Here is a 27,720-nt window from a genome sequence, read left to right as displayed (position 1 = left end):
GTTTTTGCTTTGTGGGGAAAAAGGAACAAAAACAAATGAAAGGAGCTTGTTTAGGTGTGCGATAAGTGCATCGTACCTCCAACACCGAGAGAGAGAAGGAAGGAATAATGAATGTTTCATTAAAAGCTCTTCCGAGTCGCTCTCTCACACAGATGATTATCTGGGCACGCTGTCCCTCTGCTAATGAGCCCGAGATACGAGCCGGCCTTCAGCAGCACCGCATCTCCCTACTGAAAGGCCTCGACCTGCGCTCTTTATCTCTGCGTGCGTTTGCGCATTCCTCTCCATTCTAACGAGTGTCAGTGACGCGCGGCAGGCCTGCGGGATCCGGTCGGGCGAGCGCTAAGAAACATGACAGACGGCACAGCGTCTCGTAAAACGATTTTGAATCAGAGCAGACGAAGCTCGACCCAAACCCCCAGCGGTCCACATCAAACGTCGTCGCCTCACAGATATGTGCTCGTGTGAGTGATGAGAGGGCATCTGGTGCTAATGAGAGACAGATTCACTTTCGCTGGGGTGTCAGTCTGTTGTCTTTGGCACGGATGTGTTTCCTTTCCAAAGCCAGAGTGGCACACTGACACAAACACAACACATTTACAAATCTTTCCAAATCTCACCAGAGATGAGCCAACTAATTAAGCTAACAAACTTTCTCAGCTAAGCAAAAAAAAAAAAAAATGCTAAAATTCACAAGCAGCAGCAAGGCTGAGCAACACACCTTTAAAATAAATAAGTCAATATATGAAATATGAAATATACTACATATGAAAATTAAGGATGTCAAAATGAATGTGTTAACGCATTCAGTTTAACGCGTTAAAAATATTTAAAGCAACACACTATCCATTACATTGTATGGTCATGCTCTTATTCATGCAAAACTTTTAAACTTGGCGCCACAAGACACACAACTCAGTGTGGTTCAGGTGTGAGACAGACACACACACACCCACTTCAGACAGCGCTTGAACGGACAAAAACACACAATTACGCCAAAAATTCCCATTTGGCTGAGTATCCTCGAATGCAGTCTCAAATGAGTTAAATAAAGTCTTGAATGAATGTAAAGAGTTTTGAGAAAATGTAATGTGTGTCAGTTCCGCGTCATGTGTGTCAGGTCTTAATGTGACAGTAGCCCAATAAACCTGCTGCTGTGATGTCTGTCATTAATGGCACAATATGTAAAGATTCTTGAATTAAAATATCCAAAAACCACTAGAACATTGTTATATATTTTGTTGACTTGTGTACTTTATCCAAGATGTTCCCAAGAATGTTTAAATCCAGAGAATCCAGAGAAATCACTCACTGCTCTTGCCTGAATAACTTCTGTAGCTTTAATAAATTGGACTCATCTGTCAAACAGTTTGAACTTATTTACTGAAAGCTTTTGTTACTAAACAAGTTAGTTGAAGCTGACATGTTTATATCAGTTACCTGAGTAACAACATGTCTGGTTTAATATCACAGACATCTGAATTGATCTCATATGTATGTATATTCAACAGGACCATGAACTTCCAATGCAGTGGTCAGCAAGTTTCTGGTCTAAATGTGAGCAATAGTGAAGCTTGCTTTGGCAAACACTAATTACCAGCTATCAGTATCAAACATTTCTCAGTACATATCAAGAGTACAAACAGAGGCGAGCCAACTAATTAAGCTAACAAACTTTCACAGCTAAGCAAAAAAGCAACTAAAATTCACAAGAGGCATCAAGGCTTGAAAATGCAGCTATTAAATATATATATTAATTATTTAATTATTCATGCATGCACCAATATGCAGCTATATTTACCTATAAAAAAAAGAGAAGAAAACTGCATTGTGGAGACTTTCGTGAAATTGGGCGAGGAAGCAAATTAACCATTGCATCTTTTGATTGAATGAAACAGACAGTTTGAACTTATTTACAAAAATTGTTCGCAACTAAACTTCAGCTGCTAACAAGCTCAAACGTGGAAGTCACCAAAGGAGGAAGAATCATGAAACAATGCCAAATTCAAGCAACAAAAAAGGACAAATGAAATTAAACTCTGTAATATTCACAATGTTGCATAATTGTATATTGTATATAAAAAAATAAAAAAAAAACTACTCTTGGGTCTTTAGATTTTTGACAACAAAAACTTAAAGGGGACCTATTATGCCTCTTTTCACAAGATGCAATAAGTGTCTCTGGTGTCCCAAAAATGTGTCTGTGAAGTTCCAGCACAAAATAACCCACAGATCATTTATTATAGTTTGTCAAATTTGCCCATATTTGGGTTTTGGGTATTTGGGTTGGGCAAAAACACACCATTTTTGTGTGTGTCCCTTTACATGCAAATGAGCTGCTGCTCCCGGCCCCCTTTCCAGAAGAGGGCGGAGCTTTAACAGCTCAACAACAACAAAGCTGGAGAATCTCACGCAGCCAAAATGAGGATTGTCAGTAACGGTGTTCAGCCTTACATTGTTCAAACCGGAGTCGACACTGATGGAGAGACTCAGGAAGAAGTTACAACTTTTAGACGTTTCTGAATGGTTAGTGGATAAATTTATGTAGTTGCTGTGGAGTTGATTCAACTCATCGATTAGCATGTGTCGTCATGTTCATCTTTTGTGCAAATCCAGAGTTGAATTGACCCTCGTTTGTGAAGCAGTCCAGCGTAAAATGACAGCATGTCAACACTCTACTACAACAACTCTTCCTCTTCTCTAAAGCAGCCCAACAAGGCCCCTCCCCCTTTGTTGCGAGTTCTCGGGGGCGGGGTTTATGTAAATTTGGGGGTTTATGATGTCACTAACCCATATAGAAGCTCATCGTAGTCCCTACCAGCCATTTGTTGAAGTCCTTAAAAAGTGATTTCTGTAAAAGAAAATATCTCCCTTTGAGAACTTTGAGAGTCGTAACTTTGCAGATGCTGTTTATGATCAAACAGCAACATCACACACTAACTAAAGTTAAAAAAGTCAAATCATAATCAAGGAGAACTTTAAAAGTGGGTCAGGAAAGTTGAAAATGTCAAAATCGACACTAATGTGCTCAAGGCGTGGGTGTTTCCAGTATTTTAAAGCAGAACTCAGCAAGATTTGCGAAGCTCCCCCTACAGGTTCCTTCAGTGAATCACACTGTCGTAAATACTCCATGCGCAGCTCTGGACTACAACGACTACAACGCTCACCAGCGCAGTAGTTTTGCAAATACAGTACAAGAAAGAGCAGGTGGGTAATTTGCAAATACAGTTCACTCGATGGAGGTGGGTAATTTTAGAAATCGTCTTATAAAGTCATAATATATACATTGTTTTTCAATTACCGTAAAGCATTTTGTGACTCTCGCGTGAACGTGAACATGAGGCAAGATTGTGTCGGGTCGGCACAGCTCAACTTGCAAGTGCTGTTTTCTGGCGTAGACGTGCCAGAGGGGGTTAGTGCACGCCTCAAACACACCACTACAAGTCGATTAACCATCGTAAGGACTTAGAAAACTATTTATGAAGGTAAAAAAAGTTACTTAGCTCTGCTTTAATAATAATAATAATAATAATAATAATAATATGTTTATTTTTTATAGTACCTTTCAAGAACCCAAGGTCGCTTCACAAAATTAATACAATCAATAGACAAACAAAATATAACAGACAGTCAGAAGTAACATTCAGAAGAACAGAAGTTGACAACAAATAACTACAGATAATCAACATGAGAGGTCAAGCAATCAGATGTTAAACATCAATTAGCCTATATCAAGAGAGTAGTCGTGTAACATACAAACAGAAAAAAGGGAGAAAGAGAAGCAGGAAGGAAAATGAATTATTTACCGAGCAAAGTGAATAGATGAGTTTTAAGTTTTAATTTGAGACTTAAGGGTCTGAAGAGAGGAGGTAGCACGAAGATTGTGGGCCATATTATTCCATAGTTTAGGGCCTATAATACTGAAAGCCCTACCACCCACAGTAGAGAGTTTATACTTGGGCACGACAAGCAAGTTATAATTTCTAGATCTGAGGTTCCGGGCAGGAACATAAGGTTGCACTAACTCAGCAAGATATTGAGGTGCGAGGCCGTGACAGGCCTTATAAACTAAGACTAAGAGTTTAAACTGGATACGATTTACCACAGGAAGCCAGTGAAGTTGGTAAAGGATGGGAGTGATAGCGCATATTTTTTGTTATATGTAAGGGCTCGAGCAGCAGAGTTTTGTACCATTTGAAGAAGTTTAATTGCTTTGGCTATTTTTTTTACTTCATTACCTCTCAGAGACAAAAAAAAAAAAACATTTGTTCTCACTCAGGGTCTGATGAACATCAGGTCACCGTGAGCACTTAACTGCCACACACTGATGCATTTCCTGTGTAAATGTTGCATTGAGAATGGGATGAGAGGGTCTCTACGTTAATGAGCTTAAACAGGAGGAGCAGAGCGAGATCAAACCACTCCTCATCCTGAGGGATGAAGGGAAGGGAAGCCTACGCCACATAAAAGAATACAGCGCTAAGCTGAATGCAGGGGCAATGAGCAGGGATATACAGCCTTATCAACGGCTTTCAGCTTCTAATTAGCAGCTTAGAAACAGTGAAAAGCGTCGGTCGTGACAACAGTCGTGGGTGGAGTGCAGGAGACAAGGCGAACGATCAATGAAATATACCACGCAAGCGTCAGAGAGAGAGGAATCTAGGCCTGTCAGACGAAAACAAGAACGGCTCTGCGTTCACGTTGGCTCGTGTTGCGGTTTCAACGCTCTTGACTCTCTAATGCAAATGAAATATTGACGTTCTTTAGACAGCCACTTCACTGCATTGCTCTCTAATGATGCTCTAGTTTATTCTGTGGAGAACCGTATTGATCCAGTGAGAAATATTAAACATTGATTTGTGATTCGAAAGCTAGAAATAGTGAGCACTGTGCCGTATGTCATGCCTCGGCAGAAAAAGAGCTGGCACTTCAAGTCAGAGAACAAAATTAATACTCCTATTAAACAGAAATATTAAGAGCTTATGGAGTTGAAAATGTGGTTAATTCTTCAACGACCTAGAATGATTTTTTATTTAATAGAAATAGATGAATCACAGACAACCCGGAGCTCAACAAAGATGAGTGTGAGAACATTTTAGGAACGTTGATGGAACCATGTAAATGTAAAAAATAAAGTTATTTACAGATTTTTTTTTTTTTTTTTTTCATATTCATACCCCCACCCCCCAAAACTGTATATTTCAATTATTTAATTGTTAATATATAAGTTATTATAAAAATCATATACCTATTTCATCATATTTCATCTATTTCATCAATTTATTTTTTGCATATAAAAAACAAAAATGCAAACAATTTTTTTTTTTATGTTTTTGAAACACTCTTATGCATGCATACATACATACATACATACAATTATATAATTATTTATTTAAAAAATTTGTTTTTTGCAGATATAAAATCAACAATGCACACATATAATAATTATAAAAACAAACATTCATGGTGAGTGCAATGCAAATGTTTGAAATCAGCATCTGACTTTAACAAAAAGCATCTCTCCAGGAATATGGAACTACAAAGCACAATCAACCACCACCAAATTATCACCAACTGCGAGAAGCTCTCAGAGAAACTCAAAGCAGCTTGTTCAAAGAGCTTCTTGAGACTTATTGAGGTAATGAGTGATTTGTACGTGTCTCTCTGTAGCGAGAACATGGTCATATTGATAAGGGCATAATTACCAGGTTGTGTTGTGTGATTAATTTGCTAATTGCTGTACTGCACTGTGTCTGAATGCAAAGGCCAGACACACAACAAACGAGCTGTGTCTTCAATAACACACACACACTTTACATAACCTTTCATTTTCAAGCCGAACACTTGCTGTTCAACAGATTCAAACCAATATAGTCCATGCAATTCAGTGCGTTTATCATTTGAATTTGAAATGAACATGTTTCTGAAAGATGCTTTGGACAATCTAGTGCATGAAATCAACAGGAAAGCAATGCATTTCTCTGTAAAGTAATTCAAAGACAGACTTCATTTCACATGTTGAATGGCAGCTCTGTGGGTGCCGTCTGCAAAATAAACCCCATCAATGCTGGTGAGTCACATTCGTAAAATGCATTTTGAACAGGGGGTTTGGGCTATAGCGAGTCTTAAATGACTCTTTCTATCTGTTAATCTGAATGCTCTGTCAGTGTGAGAGGAATAGGAGTCTTTTCCACTTCATCACAAAACATCACGAAACATTGCTTTTACGTGACATGACAAGAAACTTTTTTTTCTTGTTTTTTTTTTAAAAATGCCTTAGAGATAGAAAAAGCTTTTTAAAAAGCAAAGTAAATAAAACACTATAGCCACAGAAATTCACCATTAACCTACATTTACATGTGAAGACTGGATCGTCTAGCAAAAGTAGATTTTTTTTTTTTTTTTTTTTTTACAAAAACAATATTTTTTTTATACAAAACAATAAGGCATTGAAGGTCATGCTATATTGCGTACTGTGCATCTTGCTTTAGACAAGATTGTATTCACAGTCTCTCATACCATTGATTAAATAAAACCAATTATATTTAAATAAAGCTATAAGCCACAAGGTCTCTTGCATCAGAATTTTACATTAAAGGGTGTTTTAAGAAATGACAAACCCTCTTATTTATTTACCAGCTATAAATTACAAAAAAATAAATGCTGAAACAAATAATAAATTAATATACAAATATTTACTAATATAATTAACATATATTTTTAACATTTATTCAATATTAATCTTGTAATTTTTTTCATAGGCCTAATCACTTGACTATTTAACAGAGGCGTTAGCTCTCATGTAAATTCCAAAGTCTAAAATTTAACAACGATGGATAATGCACATGCAAAATGAGTTGGTATTGGTATCAAATGTCTGTTTTAGATTATGTATATCACAATTGCTATAATTAAATTACAGATTTATATCAAGCATCAGCCACAAACAGCTCTCATATTGCCTTATCCGAGGTATCCAAAAAAGCAAAATTAGTTTACAAGGACTTTGAATATGGCTTATCCAATCACATTTCACACCTCGAAATATAAAGATGTGATCAAATCCAGCATACAGTTCTACACTGCGTTCCAAATTATTATGCAAGAGACAAATCAGTAAGATTTCTGTACAATAAACATTCAGATTTTAGTTTTTCTAAGAAAATGTTTGTTCGTTTATTTATCCATGTCTTTTTAGATAACTGGTATCAATCTCAGACAAAATAATTTGCCAGATCTATGGAAACCCTACTTAGAGGTTGTTCCACATTATTAAGCAAGTCACAGTTCTCATGCAATATGGGGAGGAAGAAAGATCTTTCTGAAGATGAAAAGCATGAAATGGTGCAATGTTGTGCAAAAGGCATGAAAACAATTAATACTGTGTGAAACTTAATGGAGATTATCGAATTATCATACGATTTGTGAGTGATTCAGAGCACAGCAGAACTCGGTCAGATAAAGGCAAATTGAGGAAAGTTCCTGCCAAAAAAATGAATTGTATTAAAAGGGCAGCTATAAAAAAAAGCCAGTGTTGAGCAGCAAACAGGTATTTGAAGCTCCTGGTGTCTCTGGAGTCTCAAGAAGCTCTCCATGCAGGCTGGCAGTTGTGCGTAAAGATGCACTTTAGCCACTCCAAAACAAACCTCACAAAGAGAAACATTTACAGTGGGTGTAGAAATACATGAAGACCCATTTTTAAATAGTTTTATTCACTGACTAATGCCGTACTACAATGGATGGTCTAAATGGATGGATTTCTGGATGGTTGGTGAATGGCCACCACGTTCCAACAAGACTGTGACGTCAGCAAGGAGCTGGTAGGTGACGATTTGTGCTGGATTATTGGGAAGTGAAATGGAGGGTATTAAAATGACTTTTGCAAGATATGTGGAGTTCATAACTGGCCATTTTCAGCTATAGTATAAAAAGGAGGATAGTGCATAATACAATGCACTATTGTACAATGCACTATGCACTATCCCATGCTGCAAAAAAACACCACAGCAATAAAACTGTTTGAAAATGTATTTATACACCCACTGTAAATGTTTCTCTTTGTGAGGTTTGGTTAGTGGTGTCTAAAATGCATCTTTACGCACAACTGCCAGCCTGCATGATGAGGTTCTCAAGACTCCAGAGACACCAGCAGCTTCAAATACCTGTTTGCTGCTCAACACTGGCTTTTTTTATAGCTGCCCTTTTAATACAATACATTTTTTTGACAGGAACTTTCATTAATAAGCCTTTATCTGACCGAGTTCTGCTGTGCTCTAAATCACTCACAAATCTTATGATAATTCGATAATCTCCATTAAGTTTCACACAATATTAGTTGTTTTCATGCCTTTTGCACAACATTGCACCATTTCATGCTTTTCATCTTCAGAAAGATCTTTCTTCCTCCTCATATTGCATGAGAACTGTGACTTGCTTAATAATGTGGAACAACCTCTAAGTAGGGTTTCCATAGATCTGGCTAATTATTTTGTCTGAGATTGATACCAGTTATCTAAAAAGTCATGGATAAATAAACAAACAAACAAACATTTTCTTAGAAAAACTAAAATCTGAATGTTTATTGTACTGAAATCTTACTGATATGTCAATTGCATAATAATTTGGAACGCAGTGTATAAGTGCACAAACACTCTATCCTTCAAGAGATGGAAGTTTGTGCAGTCTGTTAAAGTGATATAATCCCTCTCTCTACCATCCCTCTTCTCTTCTCTCACACACACTCATTCACTCTCACTTTCACTCCATCTCTCCATCTCTGCTCTCTAATCGTGGAGATTAATGTGACTCATCCCAGGAATCAGATGTGTAGTGGATGCTGGATTATCTCCGGCACATAAGATGGACACTCCAGAGGATAAATCCCACAATGCATCACCCGCAAAAACCGAACGCATCCAGAAGTAGGAGCTTACACTTTACACACAGCCAGCGACATCAACTCACACGGAGAGAAGTATAATAAAGATCATTAAACTTCCTCATCTGTTGAACCTGAAGTTCTTAATTCACTGCTTTACATCAAAGGAAAGTACAACAATACAGCAGCTTCAGACCATCTGGAAACTGAAATGTTCCCTTATAAAAGACTACCTTCCTTCGCCTATAAAATGTACCATTTCTATCAGATCGCCAGAAAAACCTAAAGCCTAAGAGCCTTTTACTTGATTTTTCACCAAAAAAAGCAGTAAACTAGAAAATATATTTTGCATAATGAAAACAAATTCTAAATGTAAGATATTTTCATGAAAACAAATAAAAATAATATCTTCATGGTCCTAAACTAGGCTTCATTTTCTTTATGCAATACATACTACATTGGGGTGAAATCAGAAGTTTTTTTTATTGCACTAAATCACAATTTATATAAATTCAATTAAACCTTCTACCTCTGTCATTAGAGCAAGGCTAATATGACCTCTTAGTAAACTAAAAAACATTGTCATAAAACAAGCATTGACCTTAAATACTTGTAAATACTAGGGCTGTTGATTTAATGCGTTAATTTGGAGCGATTATGGACAAAAAAAAATATGTTAAAACTATTAACGCTTTTAGTGCACTCTGCCCCAGCCCAGACCTCTATGTCATCTTGCATTGCATGCAGTTTAGTTACAAACATGATGCTGGGCAACGACTGACTTTTGTCTTCTTAATTATTTTATACAATATAGTTTAGCAATATCACATGAGCAAGAGTGCTGTTTTTTCCCAGAATATCAACATGATTGCAAATGTAATATTCATTTTATTCAACAGGTCAATGGACATGAAGTTAATACTCTTACATTTTAGACACTAAATTGTCAATATTGGCCGTTTTTGCACAATTTCACCAATGAAAATAGTTCCAAACAAAACCACAGCACAACTGTTGTGCATCTCCGAGCAATACACACTGGTGTTTCATTACTGAATGAACCTGCGGTTTTTAATGAATCGAGTGAGCCACTGAATCACGCATACATACAATTCATACAGATGGTCACTTGTTTCATTCCTGAATTAATCAGCTGAGTGAATCGGTTGAATAAATGACTGACTCACTCACTCATTAAGACAGCGACCTGGTGACTTTAGCTTCATATTTAGAGTATTATTTCATTTTCCATTTACATTCTTGCCATTAAACAGTCTGTGTAAATATACCTAAATGCCACTTCAGATGCAGCTTCTGAAGAAATGTTATGGCCACATTGTAGCCTTAAAAAGTTTGTGTAAAAAACAAAAATTATATTCTATTCAATTCTTTTCACATTTAACACAATAATGATGTTAAATTATCTTTTTTTTTTTTTTTTCCCTATTTGTTGCACAGCCAAAACTGATGTGCGATTTATTGGGATTAATTTGATTAATTCATCGGCACATCATGCGATTAAACATTTTAATTGCTTCACAGTCAAAATAAATGTACATTTCTTGGTCTTATTGTGCATGATTCACTGATTCACCCGTGTATGTATGTATGCATGTATGTATGTATGTATATGTGTGTGTGTGTGTGTGTGTATATACATATATTCACATACATATATATACACACACACACACACAGTACATATATAGAGATAGATGTACAGTAGTCAACATTTGAAGTGGATCAAATCCTTTCATCTAAGTTGTGCTAAAACCTTCCTCTTACTACAACTTTGATTAACTTTTTTGATCCACTTCAAATGTTGACTAAGATGGATAGATCAATAGATAATATTATATAATAGCCAAATATCAATTTAGGCACAGTTTAAGCACACTTGCATTTAGTTCTGGCTCAATTCTGGAAAGCAAAAGCTACTTTTCATGTTCCAATGAATTCAATTCAATGGAAAAAAAATCAAGTCCCTGTATATTTAACTCATTAAATATCCTGATTCACTTTTAAATGTCATAATACAGAAGTAAACTGTACTGTAAAAATACTTTTGGTTGACAAATAAACCCTTTCTACTGTTGATCCCAAGACTGACAGCATATACTGTGTTCCTGAGCACATCTGACGCTCTGACTGTAGTACACATGAGAATTGTGCTGAAGCCGCATTTATGTTGTGCGGCACACACAGTAAGTGTCTGTTTTGTTTGTTCTGCAGTGTGGAGCTGGACTTTAAACTGCAGGAAGATAAGCTACAGCCTCTGATGAAGAGATTGTGTCCCACGGAGGAGTCCCTGTTCCCCCCTCTGCCCTATCCTCAGGAGACCATCGGCTCCACGCCCAAACGCAAGTCCAAAGCGGAGGCCAAGAAACACGCGCGATGGAAACTCTGGTTTCTGTGACCACAGGAATACATACACCGCTTTCTACAACTTTATTATGCTTCTGATCATATTTTCAAGAAGGGAGTTCAACGACAGAATGCAACGCTCCATGCGCATTTGTTCACTTGCTTAGTTACGCCCGTTTTTGATCAGGATGGTACAGGTTTTTGGTTTTCCCCCCTTCTGTACTTTATGGATGCGAGTACTGAACTTGATTTGGAAATAATCGCAGCCAGCATTCGTAAAAAATAAAATAAATGTATATTCAAACAGGAAAAAAAAAAAAATGGAATTTGCTTCCAGAAAAAAAAAAAGGAATAATGAGACTCTTTCCCTCAAGCAGAGTGTGAAATTATTTTAAGAGAGTGAGAGACTTTACTGGATCAATAACAAATCTTGCTTTACAATTGTTGTTATTTTTTTGGTCCTCATCCTGCTAAAGGTTTGGAAAATCAGGAGGATGTTTAAAACACAAACAGGACACAGGCTTTTCATTTCGGTCTTCTCTTCCTCAAGCATCAACGCAATCGCAGCATTAAATCGAAGCACAACTCTTCGGATGCACTGGATGATGATTCTCACAGAGGACTTCATGGATTTAAAACTCACTAGAGGATGTAATTATTTGCAGACCAAACCAGTGAACAAATTCATTATATGGGATTTATATGAAAATAATCTTACAAGCCTCTGTGAATTCATATAAACTTTCATATACTATTATTACCAGGAAAAAAAAAAAAAAGGAAAAAAGTATGACTTATTTTTCTAGATTCGTAATAATCACACATTTAAAGATTTTCTAGACACACTATATATAAGCTTCTCTCACTTATTGGATTATTGAAATTATAGGAAGCGTTTTAAGCTCAGTGTGTGTTCATTTGAAATTATTTCATTTCAAATAACGTTCTTCTAATACAACTACAGACGTAACCATGGAAACAACGGTAAACGTTTACCTTTTTGTGACAGGAAGTCATGTGATACACAGTCACCATAAAGCTGTGATCACTCTGATGAGCTGATCTGCATATGGGAAAAAAAAGATGATGTTTGGACAAAACAGGATCTAAATGTCACAGACTGACCTCTTGGTGCAATATATATATATAAAAAAAATACAAACTACAAAGATGAAAGTGTTGCAGGAAAGTAGATTAAATTTCTATTTTAAATTTTAAATGTATTTTTACTTAAAAACAGAATCCCTAGAGCGTGACATCGCATCCTGTTTAGTGTGACCTCACTCTTGACACCTGCACTGAATCAAACAATGTTCCTTTTGAAAAAGAAAAATGATGAACACCAGAGCAAATAAGAAATGGTGGAGCGTGTGTGTGTGTCACGGGTTTTGCAGGAGGTAATTGACAGTCTGAGAGCGTAATGAGAGCAGGTCAGCTCGTCTTCACTATGACAATGTTCATAAAGGTTGTTCAGAAACGAGAAAGGAAATTTAGTCACAGGTGAACAAAAACATGTTCAGGTGATATTTCAAAAGAGATAAAGAAATGATATATCGCCAGAAGAAAATGAAGTGAAAATGTTTTCAGGACCGACCTTTTTTTTTGTGCAATATGGCTTTATTTTTTTATGACAATTAAATGCATTTCCCCCAGAATGTTCATTATCATAATCCTTCTAGATGCATGGAAAATCTAATGAATATATACCACTCATCACTGTCGGGCAGAAACCTCATATCTCCATATTTTGTATTTATTTCCATAAATCATTACTATTCGTCACCCTTTAAGTCTCTCTGTGGGTTTTGCTGATATTTAACCAGTGAAAAGAGCTCATATATTCATAGGCCTACATATACTGTATATAAAGGCTAATGTTTTATGTATTTGAGGTGTGGAGAAGAGTGTCAAATCATAGCCGATACTGTCTGAAATAGCCTGTGCATAGCACTTCATTATTAATAACATGAGATTTTGGCCATGAGATTCGCTGAGATTCATAATAACATGAGATTTGCAGGTTAAAGACCTCATAAATCCATTTGAGCTTGACTATGATAAAATGTTAATCTAATGACACATGCAAATGTCTGACCATATATAAAACCAAAATATCAACTTTGACAATGCAGTGTTTAAATATTTTTAAAAAATAGTGTTTTTTTTTCTATTTCCTGAAAAGTAGCATTTTTACAAGGTTTCTGCCCGACAGCGATGAGATATATATATTAGGAGTGTAACGGTTCACAAAATTCACGGTTCGGTTCGATACGATACACTGGTGTCACGGTACGGTTCGGTACGTTTTAGATACAGCAAAAAGAAAAAATTGGCAGATAAATTTCCTTGATTTTTTTAAAATGTTTTATTTATTAAAACTAACAAAGTATGATTTTTTTTTTTTTTTTACATTGAACAATGATGGAGCTATACTTTACCCATCTTCTATGGTGTTTTCGTAGCAGCATACTGTATAACCCTTTCAGCGGTACGGTCCCACATATGGGATTTTTATTTCAGTGCCCCTGGGCGTACGGTCCCACATAAGGGATTTCGAACGTTCAGCGAAGTCACATAACTGCCAGATTCAAACTGTGCTTTCGCGCACTGGCTGCGAGACGGACGCGCGCAACTCTTGTCATATATCACAACTATGTAGTGTTTTCAGCCACATAATGTTTCTTTTAAGATTTCAGACATTTATATACGCATAAGCACCATTAAAACAATATATTTAGAGTTTATAAAATACACACTGATATCAGACATCAGTAGAAGGAGCAATAACAATCCATTCATATACAATTTGCCGATATTTATTCATATCAGACACACATAATGGGCCCAAGTAACTACAAAGTTTACTCTATTATTCTTCCAGTTCACCAGCCACTTACTTGCATATATTTCGGGAGAAACTGATGAATTCACCTGCTGTAAATCCGACTGACAGGACTCTGTGAACTGCGGGGCAAACTAAGATGGCGGCGCCCATCTCGCTTTATAGATCAAGATAAAGATCATTTTTAAAGGCTTTTAAACGACAAAACACACTCACTTACACATATTTGAGGATCGGAATATCAGATAGTTGATAACATGGTAAGCAAGTTTGTGAATATTTTAAATAAACAAGGAAAAACAAAATAATAGCGATCCATCTGTCATACAGTGTTATTGTTGCTGCGCTCAGCGCTAGTGACACGCAAGACGCGTCGCTATGGAAACATTAAAGGCAAACGTTCTAAAATAACGGTTGCATTAAAAAAAAAAAAAAACTCACTCTGGGGGGAGAGTTAGAATATTTTAAACTCACGCTCGAAAGGGATAAAACAAAAACAGCTCCTTATAAAAAAAATGAAAATGTTATATAGCTTACAGGGAATCCAAAGTGCACCCAAACACCAGACCTGTTGGTTATTGGACGATCTTCTATTTCTGGTCTGTTAAACGCATTAGCCATTTTGCAAAGAGCCTTCAGCGCGTACTGAGTGAGCGAGCGCCTGACTGAGTAGCCACATGTAAATCAGACGCCCCAGACGCGTTCGGTGTGAACGCAGCATAACATAAACAAGTTGGTGTTTTTTTTTTTCTTCGGGGGTGTCAGGGGCGTTGCCTGTTACGTCGTTTGGGTTATTGGGCTACCTTGTTGAACGCATAACATTATATTTCACACACTTTTTTATTTTCCAAATGTAATTAATTAGTCCAACGAACCGTTCGGTACATAATGCGTACCGCGTACCGAACCGAAAGCCTTGTACCGAACGGTTCGTTACGAATACGCGTATCGTTACACCCCTATATATATATATATATATATATATATATATATATATATATATATATATATATATATATATATATATATATATATATATATATATATATATGAAATAAAATATGAGAATTGCTGGGGGAAAATATGCTTAATTGTAAAATAAATGTCCATACAACAATTATTAAAGATCATAAAAAGGTTTTAATTTCTTTAAGCTAAATATAATTTCTTGTTCATTTTTTTAAATACATGTCTTTTGCCGTGAGATTTACACATATGGCCAAAAACAGAGAGAGATAAAGAAACGCAGTATACGGAGTATAAAAATGGAGCACGGAGAGTAAGAGCGATACGGACAGAAAGAATCACGTTGTTTCCACAAGCACTGCGATGCTTAAACATGCTGACACACCAACAGCCTACAGGGAGAAGATGCCTTGTTCTTTCCTGACAACATACAGGTCACATACACACTGCAAAGTGACAAACTCTTTTATCGAGTCCAGACACGTAGCGCCGTCTGTGTGATTTGCTACCACTGCACCTGCAAAAGTGAAACACGCATCTCAGACGAATTAACTTGTTCAGTCTGGTTCTGTACACACTTTGTGGATTTAATGAGTGAAATTCAATGCAGTCGTTATTCCCGTATATAACAGAACTCTGTGTGTACAGAACCGGATTAAAGTGGAGTGACAGCCGTACTGAATATCAAACACCCCTTTTTATCAGAAAGTGCGGGCTAAAATCATCTCAAACAATACTGATTTCAGCCCACAGAGCGACATCACAATAGCAAAGCATTCTGGGAATGTCACATCAGAGGCCAAAAGCAGAGCCCCATCCAGAGATATGTGCCAAAGTCTTTTAAAAAGGGCAAAATAAGCCACTTGACTGACAGAAAACACATTTCCACTGAATTGACTCTCTCCCTCTGGTTTATGTTGGCAACTTCAGAAACACAATACGTCCCCTCGTACCACAACAGTTGTGATTCTCAATAGCTCTACTGTAGCCTAAAGAGACGATTAGATGTTTTTTTTCTGTTCCTTAAAAAGTGCAATTGATTTATTATGTGCAATATTGTGTATTTTATACAGTTTTTAAAACTATTTACTATACAAAATAAAACATGAAAAAATACAAAGTGTGGCTCCATTATCTGAGTACTGGGAAATATGTCTGTATTTTATAGTACTTTGAAAATATATATATTCAAAAGCATATCACAAAGCACCACCAAACACATGTAAACGCAGATGAGAAGCTGTGCTAAGCCATCTGTTTTTATTTATTTATTTATTCATTCTCAAAAGGATCCTCAATGTATTTCTCTCTTTCTTTCTTCTATTCCCAGAAGCCAAGCAGAGGACACAGAGTTATTAAAATTCTCCAGGCCACAATGAAGGAGTTTGCGCGTTTGTGTTTATTAAGCAGGGAATTCCCATGTACGTTCGCAGCGGCAACCGTTCAGTATTTCCCATGCGAGAGAGTTTGGAAAAACTCATCTGAAATGCACTTAAAGGAAGACAGTCAGCAAAAACCTACAGATAGAAATAAATCAATCCGAAGAGCCTCTCTATCATCACAAATGTATATTTAACGCACTGAGAATGTGGTGAGAATGTAAATCTAAGAGGATTTTGCTGCACCGATGCTGCAGACAGCACCTGCTGTCAGTCCTGCAATTACAGTCAAACAGAGCAGCCAATCAAAAGCCTTGTTCCTCCACCTGGCCCCTCCTACTGCAGAGGAATAGGAGGGGCTGAAAATACTCAAGCATAGAGCCTGATGAAGACAGACAGAGACAGAGAAAAGACTGAAATACTAACATTAGACATTAAAAGATCATAAAATACAAGTCGTAAATGAAGGGATTCTCCAGATCTTGTTTTATGATCATGCAAAACTCGCTGCCATGATGCCATAGTGAGCTGCTAAGTGGTTGTTTGAGTAGTTTTTGGGGTGTTGGTTAACAGGGCATTGCTAAGTGGTTGCATTAGTATATATATATTAGGTAGGTGGTTACTTGTCCAGGTCAAAATAGCTCCCTCGAGTTTCTGAGATATTCTGTAATTGGGTTCTTCCGACTCTCATGTCATTGTCAAATTGTAAATACAAGCCCTCCCCTCTCCAACAAACCACACAATGACATTCACAGTTTATAATCAAGAAAGATCTGTAGGATTGAGAAGTTTAAGAAGATTTTTCTCCTGGATTTTTTTTCTTTACTGTAAGTGCACATCTGCATGCAGGACGTGTGTGTGGCTGTGCCGATCAGACTCATTTGAATTCTACACTCACATGCAGCAAAACCACAGAGAAAAGTTAATGCATAAATCTGAATCTAAGCAACAGGGCCCTGATGAACAAGGTCATCGTGGAAGAGCTGCCTAGTGCCTACAGAGAACACACACTCATACATACACACACACACACAAACATAAATGTACTATCAATCTACACACAATCCAACTGAAACTGCAGCACATGCATTCTTAAACATGCTTATACATAAAAGCATATACAAGCACACATCTTCAATCACAAAGAGTCAAATCTATAAGTCTGAGACCTCCAAATATTGAAATTGAGCATAAAATAATGGCATTTTTTCATCTCAAAGCATGGTATTTCACTATTTTTGAGCCTTCGGCGATGCTCTGAAATGTATGGTAGCTTGTTTCCGCCACTGATTAAAAAATAAAAAAATAAAAACTTTTTCATCTCACAATTCTGACTTTTCTTTTCGCAATTGGGAGTTTATATCTCGCAATTCTGACTTTTTTCTCAGAATTGGCCATTAGAGTAAGATTGGAAAAAAAAAAATCACAATTGTGAGAAAAAAAAAGTCAGAATTGACAGAAAACTTTATAACTTGCAATTGCAAGTTTATGTCTCACAATTATGACTTTATAACTCGCAATTGCGAGAAAAAAAGTCAGTAGCGGAAACAAGCTTCCATAGAAATGGCTTAAAAATGGTTCAACCAACATTTATACCATTTAGATTTATGCCAATTAGATTCAACAGTGAATTCAAACTAATTTAATCAAGAACTAAAAATCTTATTTAAAACAAAACAAAAAAAAAAATCATGTTTTCAGAACTGAATCAACATAAATGCATATTAAAAAAACAAACAAAAAAAAACAACAACACACACACAAAAATACAAAAAAAAAAAAACCCACATTCCTTTAGTGCAAACAATTTAGAGCATGGTTCTAGCAATGCCAAGGTCATGGATTTGTCTCCTAGGGAATGCATGAACTGAAAACACAATGTAAAGCCCAAAGTATACTTTTTTTCTTCTTTTTTTTAACGTACACAAGGGTCCGTGTACAGTGCATGTGATTCAAATTCATTGGACAAAGATGAAACTTTCTAGAGCGCATTTGTGTCGACTGCCTGTGTTTGCACAAACCATCAAATGGAGTATACTTCAAAAAAAGGCTATGCATTCAACTGTACAGTAGCGTATGCATAAAAAACGAAGTATACTTTGGGCTTGCTTTGGTTAAAAGCATAAGCCAAAGCTCTCATACTCACGATTTCCCTGTACAAGACAGAGGGATTTTACTGCAAAGTCAGCAAAGAGTATATGTACCCTGAGAGCAATGAATGGGCATTATATGATGTGACCATTAGAATTTGAGCATCTGGAGTTTAGAGCCCTTGCAACATAAGCTGAGTAGAAAGAGGCGGTATAAATCTGAGGTTAGTTCTGTCCTAACGCCACAGCATAGAGCTGCTTACTGAACACTAGAAGAGACAGTGGGGTAATAAGGACAGAAAGAGATCGGCAGGGAATCAGACTTCAGCAGCACGTCTGTGATCAAGCGGCTTTCAAGCAAAATGCTGCCAATTCAGCTCCAGCAATCCAGTGACTTCACCATGAAATCAAAATGGACAATTCTTGTTTTTTTTAATAGAATATTGCAGTGTTTAATATAAATGATTTATCCATCCACATCATTCATTCAAAATAACTCCCCCTCCCTCTTGCACGAGCATAAGTTTGTATGTAGGCAAATGTGTACTACTTTTACATTTGTACATTTTGGCTTATGCTTTTAATCAAAGCAACTTACATTGCACTTAGGGATTGAACCCATGATTCTGGCTTTACTAGCCTCATGCTCTACTGTTTATACACACACACATGGTCATAAAACGAAAATAACAAATTAGCTATATTGGGCAGAATATCAAATTGGTGCATTGTTCGTCTCCATTACCTAGAATTGCATGAAGAAAAAATAATAATCTTTTGTGTTCCACATAATAAAGTCATATGGGTTTGCTTTGAAATGAAGACTTGCAAATGATGACAAAATATTATTTTTTTGCATGCACCATTCCTTTAAACACATAAGTATGGGTGGATAAGAGAGCGAAGAAGGGAGATGTTTAGCATGCATATGGAGAGATGTGGCTGTAAAAGTCAAGGACGGCCACTATCAAGAGTCTCTCCACACTGAAGGCAGCATGTACAGACAGCCTAAAGCTCTCCAACCAAACTAACTGCTAAACTATCCACTAACAACTGATCTCAGATCAGCTCAGACAGGATGAAATAAAAAACAACAGCAAAATAAAGCCATGTGTGCTCCTGTTGGCAAAAACACAGCAATCACAGGAGCTGTAAAAGCAGTGCCAAAAGACGTTTCACGTTCACACCATCTGGACAAACAGCATGGCAAAATCAAATCAACACAAACACTGAGAAATTAACAGATCAACTGTGATCAAAAGACTGAGACATATTTACACTGGCTGATATTTACACACACATACATCAGGTGGTGAGGCTTTCTTCACACAGCACACAAATGCCCTGGTTTAACCAATGGTTAAAGTTTGGGGGTGGGGCTATCATTTTGGTGACCAATGGAGGATGAGGGAGTGTTCGGGAAACCTGTTTGAAAACAGTTGTTGTAGTTTTGTATAGTAGTGCTAGCGGCACAGACACTACACACTTCAGCTTAAAGGTGTTATTTTTTCTGTCCAAACCACAAAAACTAAAAGGATTTGAGTCAGACATGCCAAAAAATTGGATTTTTGCTGCCTGTCTGTACAAAGCCTGACTGTGACCGTGTGTGTGTGTGTGTGTGTGTGTGTGTGTGTGTGTGTGTGGAGCCATTTGAGGATTGCAGACAGCAGCTTGATCACACTGCTATGGTGGAACACACTGTTACTAACCAAAGACACAGGAAAGCCAAATAATTCAGCACATCCCAGAGGAAAAACCCTGTGACAGGGAGAGACACACTTACTATGAGAGCAGAGTCTCGGCCCATGGAGATCACTGTCCTGTTTACGGTCCTCAGTAGCTTCTCCATTATGATCTGGACGTGCCACTGCGTCGGACCCTAAAACGACACGCAGAGACACAGATATTTTACGCAAATAAATGACTTATCCACACAAGACAACATTATTTATACTCAAATATCTCTGGTGGGTGATATTCAGTAATGAGGGAATTTCACTGAATTTCATTTTTTTTTTTTTTTTTTTTACTCTCTATAATCCTGGAAAAAATGTGTCAAGGTTTCCACAAAAATATGAAGCAGCACATCTGTTTTCAACATTGATAATCAGAAATATTTCTTGAGCAGCAAATTAGCATAATAGAATGATTTCTGAAGGATCATGTGACACTGAAGACTGGAGTAATGATGCTGCAAATTCAGATTTGCATCACAGTAAAAATTGAAAACAGTTTAAATTGCAATAATATTTCACAATTTTACTGTTTTACTGTATTGTTGATCAAATAAATGCAGCCTTGGTGAGCAGAAGAGACTTCTTTCAAAAACATCACAAAAAAAAAGACAGACATCAAACTTTTGAACAGTATTGTAGTTTAAAGGTGCAGAGCGTAAATTTTAGTGGCATCTAGCGGTGAGGTTGTGAATTGCAATATAGAGAAGCTACGGTGGCCAACACAGGACAAATATGTTGTCATCTGAGATAGCAGAGAGTAGCTAGGCAATCAAACGCACTCTGTAGAGCAGTTTGTCCGTTTAGGGATGCTGTAGAAACATGCCTGCGCAAAATGGCAACTAAACATGTAAGGGGATCCGCGGTGTATGAGATAGAAATAACTCATTCTAAGGTAATAAAAACATAAAAACTGTTCATTATGTAAGGTCTATATACACCACTGAAAATATCAGTATGTATATTTTAATGCATTTCTGTCAATAGATCCTCCTAAAATGACACATTGCACCTTTAATTAGCTTTGGATGAAAACACTGATGGCAATAATTGTGTTGAACTGAGCTAGAAATTTGCTGCAGGGAATCTGTGTGATCGTGGTCTAGCGCTGCCCAGCTAGAGCTGTGTTCACCAGTCAAAGATTGATACAAATTTAACAGATATTGAATTAGTCAGTACAGTGAAGTTATTCCTTCAAATTTCACTGCTGTGAAATAAACCGCATCACATCCCATCGCTCTGAGCCGTGTGTGTGTTTGTTAGTGATGATCCTGAAACACTCACAGCAGATCGTCAATTATTAAACAAGCTTTTCCAAGGTCCTCCTCAAAGGATGCAGCTGATCTCCAACCAGCGATGAGAGAGCTCTGTGCTCGACTGTGACGTGTGTATTACACAACACACACGCACACGCTCAGTTATCAAGTAAACACGCACGCTCGCACAATGGTTCAAAGGATGCTTCACCCACAGCACCATGAAGTGGGAGAATCAGTGACGTACAGATGTGTGTAACGCAGTGTCATTTTAGTGTTACTGAGACACTAGGGTATTAACAATAATTTCAGTATATAATATATATTTCAGCATCATTACTCCAGTCTTCAGTGTCACATGATCCTTCAGAAATCAGTCTAATATGATGATTTGATGCTCAAGAAACATTCATTATTATTATCAATGTTGAAAACAGTTATTTATATTTTTATTTCATGATGCTATGATGAATAGAAAGTTCAAAAGAACAGCATTTGTCTGAAATCTAAATTTTTTGTAACATTAAACACTACCGTTCAAAAGTTTGGGGTCAGTAAGAATTTTAATTTTATTTTTGGGGGATAGAAATAAAATTAATCGATACTTTTTTTCATCAAGGATGAATTAAACTGATCAAAAGTTACAGTAAAGACTATTATAATGTTAGAAAATATTCTATTTTAAATAAATGCTGTTCTTTTGAACTTTCCATTCATCAAAGAATTTTGAAAAACAAATTTGTACACAACTGTTTTCAACATTGATAATAATAATGAATGTTTCTTGAGCAGCAAATCATCATATTAGAATGATTTCTGAAGGATCATGTGACACTGAAGACTGGAGTAATGATGCTGAAAATTCAGCTTTGATCACAGGAATAAATTACATTTTACTGTATATTCACATAGAAAACAACTGTTTTAAATTGGAATAATATTTCACGATATTACTTTTTTTGTTTATCTTTTTAATCAAATAAATGCAGGCTTGGTGAGCAGCAGATACTTCTTTTAAAACATTAAAAAAATCGTACTGACCCCAAACTTTTGAACAAGATATATATACATATATATATATATATATATATATATATATATATATATATTTTTTTTTTTTTTTTTTTTTATATTATATTATATTATATTATATTATATTATATTATATTATATTATATTATATTATATTATATTATATCACACACAGACAATTGTGGAAGTTTTCTATTTTCTATTAAGTTTTCTGCATGGCGGCAGTAATTGATCAAATGAATTAGAAGAGCATTTTAACTGGGTAGATATCCAGAGGCCAATTAACAGCCACAAAACAAGCCAAAAATTCATTAACTGTAATTAAATAAACTCACACCTCTGAGCGGGCCACATACAGGTTATGGAAGTTAAAAGGATGACATGAGAAAAACACACATAGATTTGCCAATCAATGGTGTTTCAAACCTGGCACAAGCAGACTTGACTTTTAGACTTTTAGGTAATAATGCCTTCAATTTCAGTCTATTTGTCACAAAAAGTTTTTAAGAGACTTGGATTTTCCATTTTGGTGTGAACAACTCCTTTAAGAAGCAGTGAGTGTGAGTGTGAGTGTGTGTGTGTGCGCTCACCACGTCCTTCCTGTAAAGCACCTCCAGGATGTTGCTGAGCAGTTGACAGCAGGAGTCCAGCTCTTCATTATTCTCCAGATGAAGTTTGAGCTGCTCCGTCATCAAAGGCAACAGGATCTCTCTGCAGTCTACACACACACACACACACACACAAAAAAAGGTGAAATAACCTGAAGTGACCATACAGCCAGACCTAAAATATAAAATATCAGCCTACTAACCAACCGAAAAGTTTTTTAATCAAATCAAAATCAAAATCAAAATCAATCAATCAAAAAAAGAATATGGAAATAAAAATGTTTTTCAAACCAGAAAATCAAGTTTTAAATATATTAAAAAAAAAATGCTATGGCATAAAATAAACAATATTTTCAGAATCTGCACTGTGTGTAGCATGGTTATTATTATAACCAAAAATAAAAAATAAAAAAAAAACACCTCAAAACTGACTAAAACACAACAAAATTACTAAAACTTTAACGGAAATAAATTCTCTAATTCTTCATTTGACAGCAAAAACATCTCATACACAAACACAGACTGATATCTGCTGCACAACTACAGTGGAAGAAATCATTTATATGCCACACAATAAAATAATAAGGGGGCGTGGCACAGAATCTGTCCATAAACATGGGAGGCGGGACTTTGTGAGACTGTGTGAGAGCTGAATCAATGTAAATCTGTTTTTCTTCAATGAGGAGTCATTACTGGAGCAAAAACACGCAGGAACTCCCGCTGGCCTTCCTGAAAGCTCATTTATCATGCTGTTCGGGCCAGTTTAAACTCGTACAAATAAATCCACACTATCCTGTTACGAGCGCATGCACAATACGCTTATGCATTAAATAACTGACCTGCCCGTGAACTTTGAGACATTACTTCCCAAGCCAAAATTTAAATCAGGGTCACAGCAGAATGAATCACAGCATCTGACATCAGCAGCGAGCTGTGTGTTTCCTGAGATGAGATGCAACTTCTGCATTTTTAAAACATATATTTTTTTTGTAATCCAGATGTTAGCTCATAATCTTGTAAAACACGGAACTGGCAACGTCAAGGTCACGCGTTTAATTCCCAGACAACACAAAAATACTGATTAAAAAATTTTATATCTGCCAAATTAATGAATGTAAATATTTCAAAGTAGGAAAAGCTTGAAGTCTCGATGGCCAATTCATAGACATGTTGTGAACTGTCTGATGCACACCAAAAAGAAAACTGGCAAAAGCTGTCTCAAAACTGGCTTCAATCTGATTGGATGTCTACGCAATTTCCTGACATTTGGAAACTGCTTAAAGACAAGTCAAGTTTTTTACTAGTCTACTGAACAAAAATAAAAAAGTGTTTTGAAGGTAACATGTTAAAATCATGCACGCTTTAAAGAAACAACTAATTTCAGAATTATTAGTTTATGTGGTACGTGGTCATGTAATAATTTCAAAAAATTTCAGCCAAAGCCAACAGTCATTTCTTCAGTGCTGTCTGTACAGACATTTGCTGAGACAGCTGCACCGTTATTTGAACGAGTTATCACTCTGTTGAATGGTGGTCTATCATTGTGGCATTTAGATTTGACATTTAATTGCCTCTAAACATCACACAAAAAATTAAATGTATAAATGAAAAATAAATAAATATATTAACAACAAGAATACAAATGAAAAATTAATAAAAAAATATATATATATATATATATATATATATATATATATATAAAAGAATAAATGAAAGGACACAAAAAAAAAATCAATGCATAGATGCAAAAAATAAATAAATTGATGCAAAAATTAATAAATAGATACATACATTAATTAACAAATATATGCATAAAAATGTATTAATAAACAGATGCATAAATTTATTAAAGGTGATAGAGAGGATTTTTTCGTCGACTGAGAATGCAAAGACTGTTAGTGAGTTTTTGAAATGAGCGCATGCATAAGAACAACCCCCCTCCTTCACAGCTCATTTCAAAGGAACGCGTAAACGATTGGCTGATGTTTTTAAGGCCCTACCTCGTGCACGGATGATGTATATTAATATTATTACTTTCAGTGCACCTAATAAATAGTCTTTTATCAGTTAGTAAAGACAGTTTCAAGTAATATTGCAAAAATGTATAAAACAAAACATCCTCTTTAGCACCTTTAATATATAGATGCATACATACATAAATTAATAGATGCATGAATGCATGACTGAATGACTGAATGAATGTCAGCACACTAAGTGATATATTTTCTTTCATGAGAGTAGACTTTTCCTTGTTACCTTTATAAAATGCAAAAGAAAAAGACTCGAGCAAGAATGCTGTTTTCACACTCCTGTTCAGTCAGACAGAAAGCACCAGTGACATAAAGAGTATAAAAAGTTTTTTTTTTTTTTTTTGAAGGAGTGAAGGCTGATGTTACTCACATTACACGACTGAAAACATTCATCTAGCGTATATGCGCTCAGAGAGGGAAAAACAGGCACCAAAACACTGAAACATTGACTACAGAGCCACTATAATAAAATATTACATAAAACGAATTAAAAAAAAGAATAAAAAAAAAAAAAATGCATAAACACATGAATGAATTAAATAATAAATGGCAATCATCAGTCAGTGTTTGTGTGTTTCACTTCTCTAATCACAGGCTTTATGGGGCTCCATGATTTCATATTGATATGTGGCACCAATTTAAAGACTAGATTTTACATTTTCTGAGAAAATGTGAGTGGTGCTTGGCTTTGGTTCAAATCAGCAACCTCAAGAATGAGTGACAGTAACAGTCATGCTCACTGCCTTGGAAAACAACCATTAAAACCTTATATTAACAAGCTGTCAAACAGAATTCAGAAATTAACATCAGAATAATGCTCATTAGACAGAAATTAAACATGAAAAGCTCCGGAAACACGTCATTTGCATGAGTCAACAGTCATGTGAAGTTTACATTAGCTAAATCTTTGTTTAGAATAAATCGAAGTTGACAAATCTGTGCTGAAGTACAATGAAACACACACAAACGTGCACAAATACACACTACTCAGAAAAACAACAAGAAGTGACACCAGCCGCGAGCGCGCTCAACACATTTGTTCAGGTTAGACAAGCCCATTTGTGGGTAATTTATTCCAGTGGAGCAGTTGGCACTGGAAACCGTGAGCTGGAGGAGTCAGTGCTCGCAAACACACTCTGATAGAGGGAGAGACGAGCGGTCCTTCAGCGAGACACGACAAAAAGATCTACAGCTCAACAACTTTTCAAATCTCATTTTCCAACACACTACTGGTGCCAAAAACAGAGTTAGAAAGACCAGCAGCAGCTTTTAAAGCACTGCGACAGAGATCTAGAAGAAACTCTTTCAAAAGTCAGCCAGATAAATAACATTACTGGTATTCCTGCTTCTTAAAAAAAAATTATAAAAAATAAATAAATAAATCAAATATACACATGTAATATTATTTTAAAATATCCAAACAAAATAATTAAATTATTCTTATATAATAAATTGTATTTAATTATATAATATGATTATTATAATGATTAATTATGATTTATATGATTGATTAATATATATTTAAAATATTACAAATGTTTTTATATATTGTTTTATTTAGTAAGGCCCCAAAGAAGGTACATGGCATATTTACATATATTCCAAAAAAAGAGAAAAGACGACAACAATGTGTAAATTCAGTTAGTATTTTGTCTTGTAGAATATACAGAATTCCCACAGTCATGCAAAGCCAGATATTACCTGAGCTTTACAACTGTGATTTTCAGGCCTAATTAAAGAAATGTATTTCGTGATTATACGTTTTCATATTATCGCTGTCAAACCTTGTATTTATAAAAACACTAATTTGTGTTTTGTCCGTCATAAGTACAGCTGCATCTGAAGCAGTAAGTGCATTGCATTACGTTTTCATCAAATTACAGGTTTAAATTTTATTGTAGCTACGTGGTCAATCAGTTTTTTTCCGTAATTTGGCCAAAATCTCATGTTATTAAAGGTGCCATCGAACGTTTTTTACAAGATGTAATATAAGTCTAAGGTATCCCCTGAATGTGTCTGTGAAGTTTCAGCTCAAAATACCACATAGATTTTTTTTAATTAATTTTTTTAACTGCCTATTTTGGGGCATAATTAGAAATGCGCCGATTCAGGCTGCGGCCCCTTTAAATGCTCACGCTCCCCGCCCACGGAGCTCACTCTTGCCTTAAATAGTGCATAAACAAAGTTTACACAGCTAATATAACCCTCAAAATGGATCTTTACAAAGTGTTCGTCATGCATACTGCATGCATGCGTCGGATTATGTGAGTATTGTATTTATTTGGATGTTTACATTTGATTCTGAATGAATTTGAGGCTGTGATCCGTGGCTAACGGCTAATGCTACTCTGTTGGAGAGATTTATAAAGAATGAAGTTGTATTTATGAATTATACAGACTGCAAGTGTTTAATAATGAAAATAACGACGGCTCTCGTCTCCGTGAATACAGTAAGAAACAATGGTAACTTTAACCACATTTAACAGTACATTAGCCACATGCTAATGAAACATTTAGAAAGACAGTTTACAAATATCACTAA

The 27,720-nt window shown here is 35.9% G+C and overlaps 2 protein-coding genes across 4 annotated transcripts in view; one reads left to right on the top strand and one right to left on the bottom strand.

Annotated features, from left to right (window-relative positions):
- LOC125255121 (inhibitory synaptic factor 2A) overlaps positions 1-11,563 on the top strand; it is a 52,208-nt gene extending 40,645 nt beyond the window's left edge. For both annotated transcript variants that reach the window (XM_048170103.1, XM_048170104.1), the window contains one exon: positions 11,111-11,563. In XM_048170103.1, the coding sequence (XP_048026060.1) occupies positions 11,111-11,294 (184 nt within the window). In that variant the 3' untranslated portion in view covers positions 11,295-11,563. The remainder of the gene's footprint in view (positions 1-11,110) is intronic.
- Positions 1-27,720, bottom strand: part of dock1 (dedicator of cytokinesis 1) — a 299,327-nt gene that overhangs the window by 161,031 nt on the left and 110,576 nt on the right. For both annotated transcript variants that reach the window (XM_048170101.1, XM_048170102.1), the window contains exons 26-27: positions 23,131-23,258; positions 20,303-20,398 (exon numbers count right to left, since the gene is read on the bottom strand). In XM_048170101.1, the coding sequence (XP_048026058.1) occupies positions 20,303-20,398; positions 23,131-23,258 (224 nt within the window). The remainder of the gene's footprint in view (positions 1-20,302; positions 20,399-23,130; positions 23,259-27,720) is intronic.

Source organism: Megalobrama amblycephala, linkage group LG20 (assembly GCF_018812025.1).
Source record: "Megalobrama amblycephala isolate DHTTF-2021 linkage group LG20, ASM1881202v1, whole genome shotgun sequence".
NCBI classification, from domain to species: domain Eukaryota; kingdom Metazoa; phylum Chordata; class Actinopteri; order Cypriniformes; family Xenocyprididae; genus Megalobrama; species Megalobrama amblycephala.
The sequence above is the reverse complement of the archived record's forward strand: the minus strand, read 5'-3'. Positions and strand labels throughout refer to the sequence as shown.